This window comes from Chamaea fasciata, unplaced genomic scaffold (genome assembly GCF_029207755.1).
Source record: "Chamaea fasciata isolate MVZ Bird 193981 ecotype frontalis unplaced genomic scaffold, bChaFas1.0.hap1 SCAF_42, whole genome shotgun sequence".
Classification (NCBI taxonomy): Eukaryota; Metazoa; Chordata; class Aves; order Passeriformes; family Sylviidae; genus Chamaea; species Chamaea fasciata.
In genome coordinates this window covers 901,155-915,777 of record NW_027094127.1, presented here as the reverse complement: position 1 = coordinate 915,777, position 14,623 = coordinate 901,155, and the positions used below count along the sequence as shown (strand labels likewise).

Here is a 14,623-nt window from a genome sequence, read left to right as displayed (position 1 = left end):
CTCGGTGCTGGCCCTCTGGGCCGCAGCAGCCTCCAGCAAGCAAGAGGCAAATGCATATTGCCAAGAGTTGAAACACAGCAGACAGGTAAGACGTGAGACGTGTGCTGGAAGGCCTTTGAATTCACAGCTCTCCGAGACAGCTTTGGGGCTGGAAGCTGGACAGAGATGCTCCTGCTTACACCTTGTCACAATCCGCTTACACAAGCGGGGTTCGTGATGGTTCGTTTTAGGGATCTCAGAGCGCAAAGGACACTGCGGAGGACAAACTCAGTTTACTCAATCACAAATGCATCTTTATTGAGTGCAAACAAACGCGATAGTGGGGAGAGAAAAGAGAATAGTAAGAAAGACAGAAAAGAGGGGAAGGGGATTATAGCTACCAACATGGAGAGTCGAGTCCTCAAAGCTTTTGAAGATGCCTATAGACGTGATCTTCTCCAGTTCTGAGATCTCCAAAGTGAGCGGCGGTCTCCAGGGTTTTTTTAGTCCTCTCTGAAGTGACAGGCAGTTGGCCAAACGGTTGGGGGAAATCACTGCAGTGTGTTCATTTAGAGAACTCAGAACACGTCTTTCGTCAGCAGGTACGGTGTCAACCAGTACAAGTCAGCAGGCGCAGTCACTTCACCGTGACTTGCCCATTGTTTCTGCTCAGGTTCTGATGTTCCGATATGGCTGCTGGGTTTTTCCATCGAACACACCTGCAGGCAGCACTTGGCCAACATCCCACCTCAGCCAGGCCAGAACTCCTGTCTTGAGATTTTAAAGTCCCCTTTAGGGGTTTCAATTTATGGTGCCAAGTGGTAGTACAGAACCTTTGAATGTGTAGGAGGTGCTGAAGGGCAAAAATTCCCAGTGATAAGGACATCTTCACTTAGCACAGCAAGGAAAGTGAAGGAGAATGTGCAATCTATCTTTCATGGAAGCTGTTCAGTTTTTAACAAATTATTTTTGCTGAAGACATGCCTAGGCAATGGTGATTTTAGAGCATTTTGTGACTCTCATAGTTATCCTCACACCGGTTTTGCCACATTTTCTCTCTTTTCTTTCCTGGTGAAGGATTTCTCCTGCCCAGCTGGCTTCTGGTTGGAGTTCTACACTCTGGAGTCCCCGAGTTTTCTCAGCAGCCTTTGCAGCGAGTCCTCAGCCAACGTGTGGCTCTGCTGCCATCCCAAATCTGTGCCTGCCTTGCCCAGCCAGGGCGCAAGTGGGGCATGTGCTGGGCATGGCTGGAGAATTGCAGGGACAAAGTCCTCCAGTGTTGTGATGTTCCGCCTGGTTGGCTCAAACCTTGTCACTCCACATTGAACCCTGCCCCTATTGCTTTGGTATTGGCTCCTGCCCCCAAAACTCCTCCCTTGGCCCTTCCCCTTCCAAGCTACTGCAAAGGCACTGTGAGGGGTTCTGCTTCCTGCTCGGGGTTAGAGTTGGAGTTTGCCTCAGGAAACGATCCTCAGAGGGGCACAGCTCCCGGGCCCTGCGGGCAGAGCTGCCTTGCCCAAGGACAGCCGCTGTGGCGGCCGGGGCAGCTGCACGGCCCAGGGCCAAAGCCCCGCGGCACCCTCAGTCCAGCCCGCCTGACCGGCCCTGCGGCCTCACCCGGGCTCGGGGCTAGCAGCAGCAGCTCCCTGCTCACTGCTGGAGCTGGTGGCCTTCAGCTTCTCCCCGCTGCCTCCTGTCAGTCCCTGCCTGTCCTCAAGGTCGGCAGGGCAGCCGTGGCCAAAGTGGAGCCTCTGGAATTGGTTCCACGGCCTGGCAGAGCTGCCCCCTCAGCCCCCTGTGTCTCCCCGTCCTTCAGCAGCTCCTCAGGGGACAGCGCCGGGGGCCACCGGCAGCTCCCAACGCTCCAGGGACACCCGGGGCTGGAACTGCTGCTCCGCCCGGCCCGGCCGCCAGCTGGGGCTGGGCACAGCAACAGGGGGCACAGGGGGCACAGGGGGAAAAACAAGAGCTGAAACAGGCAGCCGAGGAGGGAAAGAGGTGAAAATGCAGCCTAGGCCTACACAGACATCAGTCTCTCGGTCTGTATCAATTCACAGACCATCACAGAGCATTTGCTTTGTGATGTCAGGGCACGGTTGCCACGTGGTCGTGGTGACATCCGAGGTTGTCTTGGTGCACGGAAGGCCTCAGGGGTGTCAGAGCAGCTCTTGAGCTTGCTCAGCACAGGAGCTTTTGTCCTGCGCTTGAGTCTTTTGTCAGTGGGCAGCTGAACACGGAGAGTAGCCTTGCTGTTCTTTAGTGTTAGAGTTTGCAAACTTGCACAGCAGCTGCCACAATGATTGGGCAGCTTGCAGCTGTAGTTTTCTCTGTTTATGGAGTCGGATATTCCTGCTATTTCCTGACACAGCTGGCACGTAAGTAGAGGTTTCCCCTGGGTGTCACCTAACCTGGCTTTTGTATGTCTTCCTGCTCTTTCTTAGTGACTGAGTTGATTTGGAAACAGAAAGGCCATTTGGATGCCGCTTGGGTGAAGCGCTGTCAACACGTTCAGCTCAAAAGGGGGTGTCTGTAGCCAGGGCTGTGCGGGCAGCATTTGCAAGGGAGCCTGCAGGGGTTGTGTTCCCTCCATGAGAGAGTGTGTGGCAGCAGAGTCTGTCATTTCCTCCCTTTGCTGGGTCAAGCGGGACAACTTTGAAAATGTGGACTGGGAGGCCTTCTTGGAAGGTGCTGTAAAAATGCTCTGGTTGTCTCCAGCGTTCTCAAAAAATCTGGTTTATTTTCCCTTGCCCACTGCAGGTCACCTGAGCCGAGTGTTCAGAGGTTCTGATCCTGAGGTGAGTAAGAAAGGAACATTTGATGTTCCTGGCGTTTAAGAATTGTGCAGCAAGCTGTCAGCTTGGCCTGTGGCAGTAGAGTGCAGAGGACCAGATGAGCAGGCTGCAAGAAAATCCATTTCCATGTCTGCAGCAGCAAGAGCAAAGGCGTCACTGGCTATTTCCTAATTTTCCATTTCCTCATTTTCCATTGCAGAGCTTTAAAAGAGCTAAAAGCCCAGTTTTGCAGGGAGAAAGTTGCCCCCACATAGTAGCCAAGGGGGGAAAATCTAATTCAGAGCAATTGGCAGCACAGTTGAATCAGCCTATTTGAATTTAGTCTGAGTGACTTAGAATCCCATTGCTCTTAAGGTCGATGATTTGTGCTTAGTACAGCCGGTTTGAGGGCTGAAGAGAAGGAAGCTTATAAATGAGCCTGTATCTCACCGTCCTCTCTGTCCACAGATCACAGAAGCAAGAGCAGACTCTCCTCTGGCTCCCTCGGCTCCTGCAGAAGAGGCCAACGAGGAGCCAAATGACCACAGGCCTCCAGCAGCGGTCACACCACAGCTGGAACTTTCCCAGACAGTAAGTGCCACTTCTGGAGGGTGCTGTCTTTAGTGCAAGGCAGAGGTGCAAGTTTCTGCCCAGCCAGCTCTCGCTGCTGCTGGCTGAGGGTGCTGAGTGCTGCAGTGCTGCCAGGACCTAGGGTCTCCCCCCAGTCAGTGACAGCTGGGCAATGGGCTTTGATCTGCCACGTTGAGTCACCAAAGGGTTGGTGCTCCGCGTGAGCATCTGGCTCAGCGAAGCTCTATGTCTTGGCTTCTGCAGAGCTATAGCCCAAGGGCGCACGGGCTCCTTCTGGAAGTCAAGAGATTTTGTTTGTTTGTTTTCCTACTTGGGACACCTGTGTTTGGCTTCTGGAAAGTTTCTGTAGTTTTCTCGAGTCGTTCATCACTTCTACAGAGTCTTTTGGGCGCTCCAGTTGTGCCCAGCCTTGTCACGTGCAGAGATCGGCACTGGGAAAGGAGGTTGGCAGTGGAAGCAGAGGTGGGCAGGGACACAGAAAGAAGTGGCTGAGCGAATGTGATTTTGAGGCTGAAAGAGGAAAAAGCTGAGCCTGATGGCAGCTCCCTGTCACTTGCTCTGCGTTTGTGTGTGCAGAATATCAAGGCAGAGCCACAAGCAGAGCTGCCTGAAGCTCAGAGTGACATCAAGGCAGTGAAGAGGAGGAACACAGAAGACATGATGGAGATTCATCCTCAAGAGGAGATGCATCTCCATCAGCAGAGGGGACATCAACAACCTCAGGTGAGTGAGAGAGGTGAAGCTACTCCAATGAGGAAACATCCTCTCTCACTTTATTTTCAGAATGACAAGGAACAGCTGCAAGCAGGGCTGCAGGAAATGGAGGCTAGGGTCAAGGCAAAAGAGAAGAGGATGGAGCAAGAAATGAAAACAATGAGAGACATACTCAATGCCCTCCGTCAAAATCTTCAAAAGCAAGTGAGTGAAACAGCAATAACTGCCACAGTCACCAAGCTGGTGCTTTCTGCCCTTCTTGCCTTTCCACTGCAGAGCAGCAGGCAAGTGGGGTGATGCCTCTGAGGGCCATCCTGCTGTAGTGTCTGTGGCAGCCATTCTAAAGGACATTTCCTGGTATCTTGAATCTCGACTGCTGCCCTGGACAATGGAAGTAGTCCTTTGGCCTTTTGGCCAGCAGTCATCCAAACTGACTCCTGCTGGCCTCTTCTCGCTCTCCTCGTTTCTTGTGGTGTTTTAACAGTGGAACGTGGATCCCAAGATGGAGGATGGAAACAAGCTGTCTGTAGCCCTTGTAAATCTCTTCTTTCCCTTTGCTCACAGCTGATGACTCTTGGCTAACAGGGACAAGCTGTAGCCTCTGACTGCTTTGTTCTCTTTGACTCGAGGTGGAAGTGTTGACATCTGGCCAGGCAGCCTGCAAAGGCCTCCTGCAAATGGCTGAGAAGGAGGAGCCCCAGGATTGGTGTGAGCCACAGGAACTGCCTCCACCAGAAGTGCTGCCGGTTGAGAATGACCTGAACGTGGTGGAGGACAAGAGCACTCCGTGGGGGGAGGTAGAACATTTGAACCGGGAGCTGCAAGTGTGTCTGCAGCCCTTGGAGGGGGAAAAGAGGGAGGAAGTGCAATATGGTCCTTGGGAAGAAGTGGAATATGGTCCATGTGGCAGTCGTCCTTCAGAAAATCCCTGGAAATGGAAGATGAATCTGGCCATGAACTCCAGTAAAACCAGCCTTTGGCTTTGGCCCATCCAGTCAAAGAGAAGTGGACGTGCAAAAAATCCATTTTAAGAGCCCTGCGTGTGGCAGGCTGACAGCATCTTCCTAAGGGCTTGCATTTGGGACGGCATCTCAGGGTCATCTCCGCCAGCCATGTTTCTGAACCAAACTCATTTCTTCTCCCAGATCTACACAGGCTCTTGCACTAAACCTGCTGCAGCAGGAGCATTGTGTCAAAGAGCCTTTGCTCCCCAAGCCGAGAAGGTGAGCCCGGGCAGTCGGTTCATCTGCAGCGCTGACACAGCTGCTGCTCAGCAACAGCTGATCGAGGAGGACTCCCTGGAGCTACTGAGTACGTCTTGTGTATTTCTTGTCTGAGGGACGGTGTCTTGTGTGCATGTGGCAGCGTAGCTGGACCAAGTGGTCCTCCTCAGTCTGATATCACAGGGACAGTTAGGATTCTCCATAGGAACTTGTGTAGAAAATCAGTCTCTGCTGGCCATCTGTGCTTCAGAGCTGTCTGTCTGTCTGTCTGTCTGCTTGTTGTTGTTGCTGTTAGCCAGCGGACCACAAAGGGTTCAGAGCCCCACGCAACGGGGCTGCCTTTTTAGGTGTCTCCTGGAAGCTGGGATCTCTGCTTGAAAGTCAGCATCTTGAATTTTGTTTTCCTCAGGGACAGTTGTCAGCACGGAAAATCCCATGACAAAATACATCAAAGTCGAAAATATCGGCAGCGGGTGAGTCCAACCACAAAACCATGGGCCAGGTGTTTTCCTGGTGGAGTATCTATCAGGTCTGAAGTCAGGCCAGCTGCAAACGTGTTCAGACACTGAGGCTAGACTGTCCCATCTCTCAGTACCAGTCAGAATTTGTGAACCTGGCCAGAAGGCGTTATCAAAGACATCTCCACACTGCCAAGGTCTTGCCTGCAGTAGGCAACAGGACCTGGTAGATCTCCTGGTCTCTCAAGTGTGGGACAGCTGTGTGCTAATTTCCTTTGCATTTTTGTATATCTCTAATCAGCTGGCCACATTAACAGAGGGAGAAGAATCTTGCTTGCCTGAAAGAGGAAGCCTAGCCCCTATCATAGCTCTCTTTGCAAGAGTTTGCTGTAGGAAATATTCCATGGTCAGGATTAGAACTGCACAGTTTAGAAACTGAAACCCGAGAAGAAAGAAGAAACTCTCTTTCTGAGCTGAGACAGTAAACCCCAATGCGTCAGGCCCAGTGGCCATGCACTTGAGAGCAAAATGCATCATCTGCCTTCTGACAGAGCCCTTCTGCATCCTGCAGGTTCTAGGCATTTCCAGCAGAGATCTCCAGTCTGGGCTGGCTTTCACTCCAAGGTCTAAATGGTTTCTCCTTTCTTTGCTGCTCTTTTGTTTCTAGGACTTTTGGAGAGGTTTGTAGAGCGCTCGACACTGCCACAGGAGGAGAGGTAAATGTCAACAGCCCCCACAGACTCTGCTGCTCTCGGGGGCTTTTCTCTCTGGTGTCAGCTGTGGCTGCAGCTTTGGCTAGAGCTGTGTTGAAAAGACACAAGAAGCACAGACTTGTGACAGCCTGCCAGTTGCATTTGGGACAGTCTTTGTCCTTCTCAGCTGCCAGAAGGAAGGCAAGGAGGGTAGTGGCTCCTTTCACTGAAGGACTCGCTCACTTGCTGAATTGCTGAAACAAAGGTGGTGCCTCCTCGAGCATCTCCCTGCTCTTTGGGGCTACAGCTTGAGTCCTGAGTTCTCATTTCTGACTGTCAGCAAATACATCTGAATGTCACTGGTAGTTCCCTTAGCCACCTGCAGTGCTGCACTTAGGAAGTGCCCTTAGGGAGAGAGCTGCAAGGCATCCCTAAAAGCCCTAAGCCCTGCCCATAGCCCAAGAGGTAGCCACAGAGTAGTAAGGGGCGGATTACTTCTGAATCCCAGAAAGAGCAGCAAAGAGTGTGCTCAGAGGTCTGTGGGTGATAGCTGAGACACCCTTGTTACCAAGTGGACAAGACAAAATATCAGTGACCACGTGTCCTGTGACTGGCCCCCAAAGGAGCAGAGAAATGGGCTGTTGGAATGTCAGTTGCTAATTACTCCTTGGTCTAATCCCAAGGCACTTTGGCACAGCTTAGCTGTGCCATTCCAAAACCATGCGCTGCATGAGCGTTGTGGTCTCCTGCCACCAGCTTGGAAAGTGACTGATTTTCAATGTCATTTTAGGTGGCCATAAAGAAAATCAATCTCCAAGGACTGCGGAAGAAGGAATTAACCTTCTCTGAATTACTGGTCATGAAGATGAATGGGAATCCCAACCTGGTCAACATTTTAGACAGGTGAGTTGTTGTGCTTCTGTCCCATGAATGTTTGGTTACCTCTTGCAGAGACGCAAAGTAAAAACCCACTTTGGTCACTGGCAGAAAATAGAGCTGTTAATTATTGGTTGATTCTTATTGCTCTGTTCATCTGCCATGGATGGGAAGAGAGTGCATCTTGCCTGCATGAGTCGTGCCTGGCATGTGTAGTTTGAAAAGTGTTCAAAGACCTGGATCAATCGTATCTAAGTAAATCAACAGCCTGCAAGTTCAGTGCTGCCATGTTGTTTTGGGGCTTGATTTTTTTTCAAGTATCTTCTTAGGTGCGGATAAACGAAACAAGGATTTGCCTTGGATTGTGTCTCCTCTTTTCCATGGCTTTGCATGGTAGGAAGACTAGGGGCTTTTTTCCCAGAAACATGCAGCTTGACTGGTCTTTTATTTGGCCTGTTCCTAAACTGCATTTTTCACTTGCTGGCATCTCCTTTTTCACAGCTCTGCCTTTCTCCTTGAGACAGACTGCAAACACTGCACAACCTAGAGGCAATGTCATTCCTTTTATTCTCTCCTTGTCACAGAGGGACCTGGAAACAAGAATCAAGCACGAGACCAAGGTAGCCATGCATGTTTATGTCTATGCCCTTGTTTCCTTCTTTCAGCTACCTTGTCAATGAGCAATTCTGGCTGGTTATGGAGTACGTGGATGGAGGCACGCTGAGTGAAATCATCAGCAAGGTCTGCCTTTCTGAAGACGAGATGGCAGCAATCAGTCGTGAGGTCAGGGATCCCATCTGTACTTCTCAGGCCTTGGGCAGGGTGGTCTGGGAAACTGGGCTCAGAACTGGAGTGATTCCATGTGCCAGCCTTTGTTTCAGTATTGCTGGTGTGCTATGGGCAGGCAAGAGCATCTCAAGACAACTGCCTGCCAGGGCCTCTGCACTCACTGGACTCTGATCCTGTACTCTTATCTCCTGCTGTTGTATTCTCGCTCTGTTTCTTGTATTTGTATCTGCCCTTCTCCGCCTTGCCTCTTTAAATGTTTACCTCAAGCCTGTCTGCACTGCATTCCTTGCCTGTAAAAGCCAAGGTGGTGGCAGCAGGATTTGAAACAAAGTGCAAACAAAAGAGAGAGATTCATTTCTCACAGTCCTAAGCTGAAAAGGACAGCAGTGCAGCCAAAATGCTCTCTGCTCATGGAAGGGAACTGCTGTGATACTTCCAAGTCTGTGCTGAGGCCAGCAATAAAACCTTTGTCATGCAGCCTCCCAGCCAAAAGTGATCCAACTTGACAGCAAAGGGAGGGACATTTTCTTTCTTGGCAACCCTCGTTTGACCTCTGCATGAAGAGAGCACATGCACTGCAGCAGCAGTCATTCTGGCTGCTTTGCAGAAGGCAGTCTACAAAGGCAGTTGCTGCTGCTCTTCCAAAGGCTGGCATGCCTCTCCTTAGAAAGGTGCTGCTCTGCTAGTCTTGGAGCAGCAAGCTCTTCCTCTCGCTGGCACTGTGTTCTGCCATGCCGCCCCATTCCCCTGGAGAGGGAATTTTTAGGCTGTTTCCTTTCTTGTGTGATGAAATCACTTCCCTAAGTTTCGCCCTCCTGTTTCTGTTTTCTCTCTCAGTGCCTGCAAGGATTGTATTTTCTTCACTCGAAGCACGTGATCCACCGAGATGTGAAGAGCCACAACATCCTTCTGGGAAGCGACGGCTCTGTCAAGCTGGGTCAGTGTATTCTTAGTCAGGTGCGGCGTTCCAAGCACGCAGAGCGTGGGGCTGCTTTGAGTGACTGCCAGCTCCCCAAAAATGGTGCTGGTGGGAGTGCAGGGGCTCCTGTTGCAAGCTGAAGGCAAAATTGCAACATGCACAGAGGTGTGACAAGGAACCACAAGCAGTCAAGAGTGGCGTGGGTCTGTGTCCCTTCCAGAGGGAGAGAGCTACAATCTAAAGCTTCAGGGGAATAAAGGACACTGCTGTGAGCAGTGTTTAGAAAGCTGGCATTTTTTTGCAGGTGGCCAATACCACACTTCCTGGGCTTAAGCCCCGAGGAAAGGAAGTGTGGACAGTGCTCCAGGAGATTCAAGAGCACATTCTTAGACTGAGAGCGGGGAATTCTTTTCTTTGGGTTCCTAATTTGAGGTGGTTTTCATTGTGTGTTGTTTTCTCCACAGCTGATTTTGGCCTCTTTGCTCAGCTCCTCCCTGAGCAAAGTAGGCAGAGCTCAGTGGCCAGGACACCTGGGTGGATGGCTCCTGAAGTTATGAAAGACCAACCGTATGGCCCCAAAGCAGACATTTGGTCGCTTGGAATCGTGGGCATTCACATGGTGGAAGGAGAAGTTCCTTCCTGGAATGAAACTCCTGTCTCGGTAAGGTGCAAATGCTCACCGATCCCGCTGTCTTTCTCAGCTGTCCCATGTTGTGTGTGCCATTGGACAAAATCCCATTGCCATCTGCTGGCACCACTTGCAGCTCTTTTTAGAAGGTGGCCTCCTAAAAGTGTCCCCTGCAGCACATCAGCATCTGCTGTAGCTTTGGTTGCATCAGAAGGGAAGTGGAAGGTCAAGCAGTTCAGAAACCTGCCATTTTGCCCTCCAGCCATGCCTGACACTTGCTTTTTGAACCATGTTGGAGCTCTGTCTCTGAAGGAAAGGAATTTTACTGTGGAATGGTTAGATATGTTCTTAGTACCCTTGGAAAGGGAGGTTTAATCTTCGCAGTTTCAATTTTATAGACAAAGTAAGAAAAGAGGAAAAAGCCAAGGAAAACCCCAGAGAAAAAGAAAAAGGAAAAATAGCAAAAGCAAGTGAAAAAGGGAAAGAAAAAAAAAAAGAAAAGCCAAAAGAATAGAGAAAAAGAAAAGCCAAAAGAAAGATCAAAAGAGAAAAGAAACAATCACCAAGTAAATCCCAAAGCAGTCGTGCTTCCTTTTTCCTTTTTTGACCACAGCACAACAATTTTTCTCCATGCTGTAGCATCTTTCCCAAATCCTGTGAGTTATCCAGATTTTCAGCTTTTCAAGACATCTGTCTGGGTGGCCTCTCTAAATTCAGGATGTGTTGCTCCCCAACTGCAGTTAGAATTGTATGCCGGACCCTGAGCTGTTTCTGGGTACTTTAAAAAGTTGATGGGCTTGCAGTCAGGTGCCCGTGGCTGGGATCCAAGGGGTGCGGTTGACGCCGCTGCTGTTCCTTTACCGTGGGAGCAGGGACAGCCCTGGGTTGCACAGTTGTAATGACAGGGAGCACTGCAGCTCCCCACCATGCCCAGTGGCTGAGCTCAGCTGCAGAGGGACACGATCAAAGCCCCTTTGATCTCACCTCTGACGGTGTGAGAAAAGGAAAGCAAGCTGCCATAAGTATTTGCACTCAAGGGGAGTTTGTTTGCTGGTTTAGGTTTGGAAATTTTTCTCTGGATTGAAGAAGATAATAACAAAGTCTCTTTGGTCACCATCTATTTCAGTGCCAGCAGCACAGAGCTGTTGGTATTGTGATGGGCATTTTTACAGAGACCAGCTCAGAAGCCTCCTGGTGTCATGCGCAGAGCCTGCCGAAACTTGCCGTTCTCTGCCCGGCACTTTCTGCGCTGGGCACACCATGAGTGCATTGACTCGAGTATCCAAATGAGCATTGGCTTATCATAGGGATGGCACTTCTCCTTCCTCTGATTTGACCATGAGAAGGTTTCCTTTTGCCACATAAAGAAGCTGAAACTTGCAGACTGCGGACAGACAGAGCTGTAGGTGTCTCCTCTGTGCCCAAAGAGGCATTTTCATGGCAAAAGATTGGTGCAGGCATCTTTTTGTGTCTGTGTTGAATAGGAGATTCCAAATGTTTGTTTCCTTCCCCGAGGAACGCCTGGTGGATTTCCTTTCATTTCTTCCAATTCCCATTGTTTTCTGGAACAGGACAAAAGGCCTGATGAGTTTTGTTTTATGGCAGCTGTGCGGAAGGGACCAACAAGCAGTGCAGAGGTGCCTTTCATGTAATAATCCTTGGAAATAGTAGGGTTAGTTAGACTAGCAAAGTGCCTCTTCTAAAAAGCCTGTCAGGCTGCTGTGAATCCTCAGAGAAGGAAACATGCTTTTGCTGATGGAGTTCCCACTAACTACGTCAGTCAATGAAATAGCTGCCAAAGCAAGATCTGCTGGATGTTGGAAATCTGTGGCTGCATGGGCATTGGGGTTTTTGTTGGTACAGGAAAGTCAGCTCTGCCTCTCGGCCAGGGCACAAACTGTCGCTGCAGAGTGGAGCTTAAACAATGGGATCTGGGAGGGCAGTTGCAGTTCCAGGGAAAGAAGCAGGTGGAGCCGGGTGTTTCCATTTTCTCCAGCCTCAACTGCTGATAGCCACTGGAGGGAGACCAAGGCTGTGGCAGCCCAACCTGTTCTTGCCGCGCACACGTCACTTCCTGAGCTGCTGCCTGCAGACAGACGAGGCACGGCGCTGGTCTGCCAAGGAGCTGCTGCAGGTAAAATGCCAAGGGGCCGCAGGGGAAACAGTGTCCCAGGGACGGGCTCCTCCTGCACTGAAGTGCAAGGCATCAGATGAGCTCCCCTCCTCCTCACTTCCACACTTGGTGCTTTCAAATGAGAACGCTGAGGAATCCTAGAGTGGCCTGGGCTGGCAGGGACCTGTAAAGTTCATCTGGTCCAAGTGGCCTGCAATGAGCAGGGACATCTTTGAAGAGATCGGGTTGCTCAGAGGCCTGTCCCATCTGACCTTGAATGGTTCCAGGGACAATGCACCTACCAGCTCTCAGGGCAACCTGTGCCAGTGCTGCACCATGCTTTGAGTAAACAGGTTTGTTGTTAGACCTGCTCTGACTCCATCCCCATTTTGTTTAAAAGTATTAGCCCACTTGCTATTGGAAGTGGACCTATGTAAAAAAGTCTTCTATTTTCCCTCAGAAGCCACTTTGAAGTTTTAGAAGGTGGCAATAATGTCTCCCTGGGGTCCATTCTTCTTTCTTCAGGCTGTATAAGTCCAGGTCTCTCAGCCTGTCTTCAGAGGACAGGTGCTCTGTCCTCTGACTGTTTCTGTTGCCCTGTTTTGTAATTTGGTGGGGTGCTCAGTTCTATCTAATGGCAAAAGAGTTGAAGCAGAGCAATGTGGAGAACAGAGGCATGAAATAGTGGTGGAGGAAGCATAGGAAACCAGTCCCAGCCAAGCAGTCAGGCATTTGGCCGTGGGCAGAAGGGGCTGTGGAGGGCTCACTGGGAGCCTCTGAGGGGTTCTGGTTTGTACCCCCCCTCCACTCTTGGATGTTTCTGCCACGCAGACAGGGACAGCTGAGGGTGACTGGTCCCAGCCCCATCTGCTGCCTGGCACAGTCAAGCCGATGGCAACTGCCCCAGGGTTTACTGCCAGCTTGTGTGGCAGAGAGGGAAGTGCAGGATCCAGTGCCGCTCGGCTGTCCCTGCTGGGAAGGAAGGTGCCAGCCAGCACAGGAGGGGCAGGGCATGGAAAGGTAGGCACTGTTCCGTGTCCCTGTGGAAATCAGCACAGTGCCTGTCTTTCAAAGAGAGGGACCTATGTGAGTCATAGAGGTATCCTGGAAAGAGGAAACCCCAGGGAAATTTCTAGAGCAGCGGCAGGGCAAAAGTCCCATCAAGATGAAGACACCAGAATAAACAGATGAGTGGGATTCTGGGCCAGGTTTGCCTATGATGCCAAGGTCCTCATACGAAGCTGTAGGTGCAGATTGTCCCACTGGTCGTGTTTCTGGCTCTTTCTAGAAACCAGAGGGACCCTGATTGAGCCTGTGAAGCACTAAGCTTGGAAAGTCATGGTTCATTGATTTTTGGTTTGTGTTTTTTATTTTCTTTCCTGTGGACAGCATCCGTTTGTAAGATCAGGAAATTCAGCATTCACCCTGACACCGCTGATCATGGCAGTGAAGAAGATAAAGAAGAAGGAGTAGACATGAATGTGACATTCATGTAATGACTGGTTATCTCAATAACCACCTTAGAGAAGGCTTGTAGAGTAGGATTATAGGTTTGATATTCTATATTATCTATATAGAATAGGGTTATGAGGAAATAAAATTGCTGAAACGTAAGCTCATCTGGAAGATTCCGTTCTTTCTCACCCTGTCAATAAGTGCAGCTTTTCTGTCTGAGTGTTCCGTTGTCTGTTGAAGGTGCAGAGTGACATTGACAGCTTCTTAGGTGTGCCTTGAAAGTGGGGAAGGCTCCGCTTCAGTCATCCTCTCCAGACCACAGTGCCTTTGGAATACGGCCCACTGACCGTATTTTGCACACCTGTGGTACTTCAATTTGAGGCAGAAAGGACAGTGGCATTGGCAGGCAAAACCAAAGGAGGAGTGGGGCAGCCAAAAGATCCTGTGCACATGCAGGTCTTCAGCTGTGACTCAAGAGCGTTTGGGTTCGTGCCATTTGGATTTGTATCCCGAAGTGCAATCTCTTTGGCTGCAGGAGAGTCTTGCTCAAGTGAGAAATCAGCAAGATCAGTGAGAGTGCTCTGAGAGGTTTCCTCTGGTGCAGAGCTGTCAGCGTCTGTGAGGTGAGAGCGGACGCAGTCTCGCCCAGGGCGGAGGCCCCTGGCAGAGCCCGGAGCAGCCTGAGCCTGGGCAGAGGCAGGCTGCAAGGAGGCCCTTGTAGCCTGGGAGCAGGCGAATGCTCCGCTCTCAGAGCCCGGCTGGCAGCCGGCCGCTCCCGAGGGGAAGCGTAGCCCAGCTGGGCACAGCACAGACGGGTGGCATCGGCCGTCTGCAGTCTGCACAGGAGCAGAGAAAGGCAAACGGCAGCCGAGGGCTGCAGGCCTGGCTGAGGATTCCCACTCTTGTGCCGGCTGCCCTGGAACTCCTGGCAAAGGGGAGCAGTGTGTGCCGCACTCTGGGCACAGGTGTGCTATAAACGAGGCTGGGACTTGGATGTAATAAAAAAAGGCACTCGCTTATTCAACTTTAAGCAACCACTGGGAGAGGGAACCCAGGATAAGCCCAGGTTCCTCTCAGCAAGCCAGAAATCCAAAGACAGTGTGACATCCCACTGGGTGCTCCTTCAGAGCCCCAAAGTTCTGAAGAAGGATCTCCCCTACAGTCTTACAGTCTCTTTTATCCTCTTTGGTCCCTCCTGATTGGTGCCTTTTGCATTCTCTTCCTAATTGGTTTGTTGTTCGGGCTCTGTTTGGTCTTGAACCAGAGTCGCTCCTGACCAATCATTTCCCAAGGGCGTCGAGCGATCGGTGTTTCACGCCCACCGATCATGGCTCAGGGTGATGTAACCTGTATGAACTAGATCTTTTCCCCCTTTCCTTTGATTGACATTTACACAGCATTTGACACCCCTACAG

The 14,623-nt window shown here is 50.8% G+C and overlaps 1 protein-coding gene across 1 annotated transcript; it reads left to right on the top strand.

The window, feature by feature from the left end:
* Positions 1 to 2,275: 2,275 nt before the first annotated feature.
* Positions 2,276 to 13,226, top strand: LOC136303894 (serine/threonine-protein kinase PAK 3-like). Its single transcript, XM_066207593.1, has 10 exons — positions 2,276 to 2,354; positions 2,737 to 2,774; positions 3,219 to 3,341; positions 3,918 to 4,259; positions 7,219 to 7,331; positions 7,970 to 8,087; positions 8,931 to 9,030; positions 9,477 to 9,673; positions 11,637 to 11,774; positions 13,143 to 13,226. The coding sequence occupies exons 1-10, from the start codon at positions 2,276 to 2,278 to the stop codon at positions 13,224 to 13,226; spliced, it is 1,332 nt and encodes a 443-aa protein (XP_066063690.1).
* Positions 13,227 to 14,623: the final 1,397 nt, after the last annotated feature.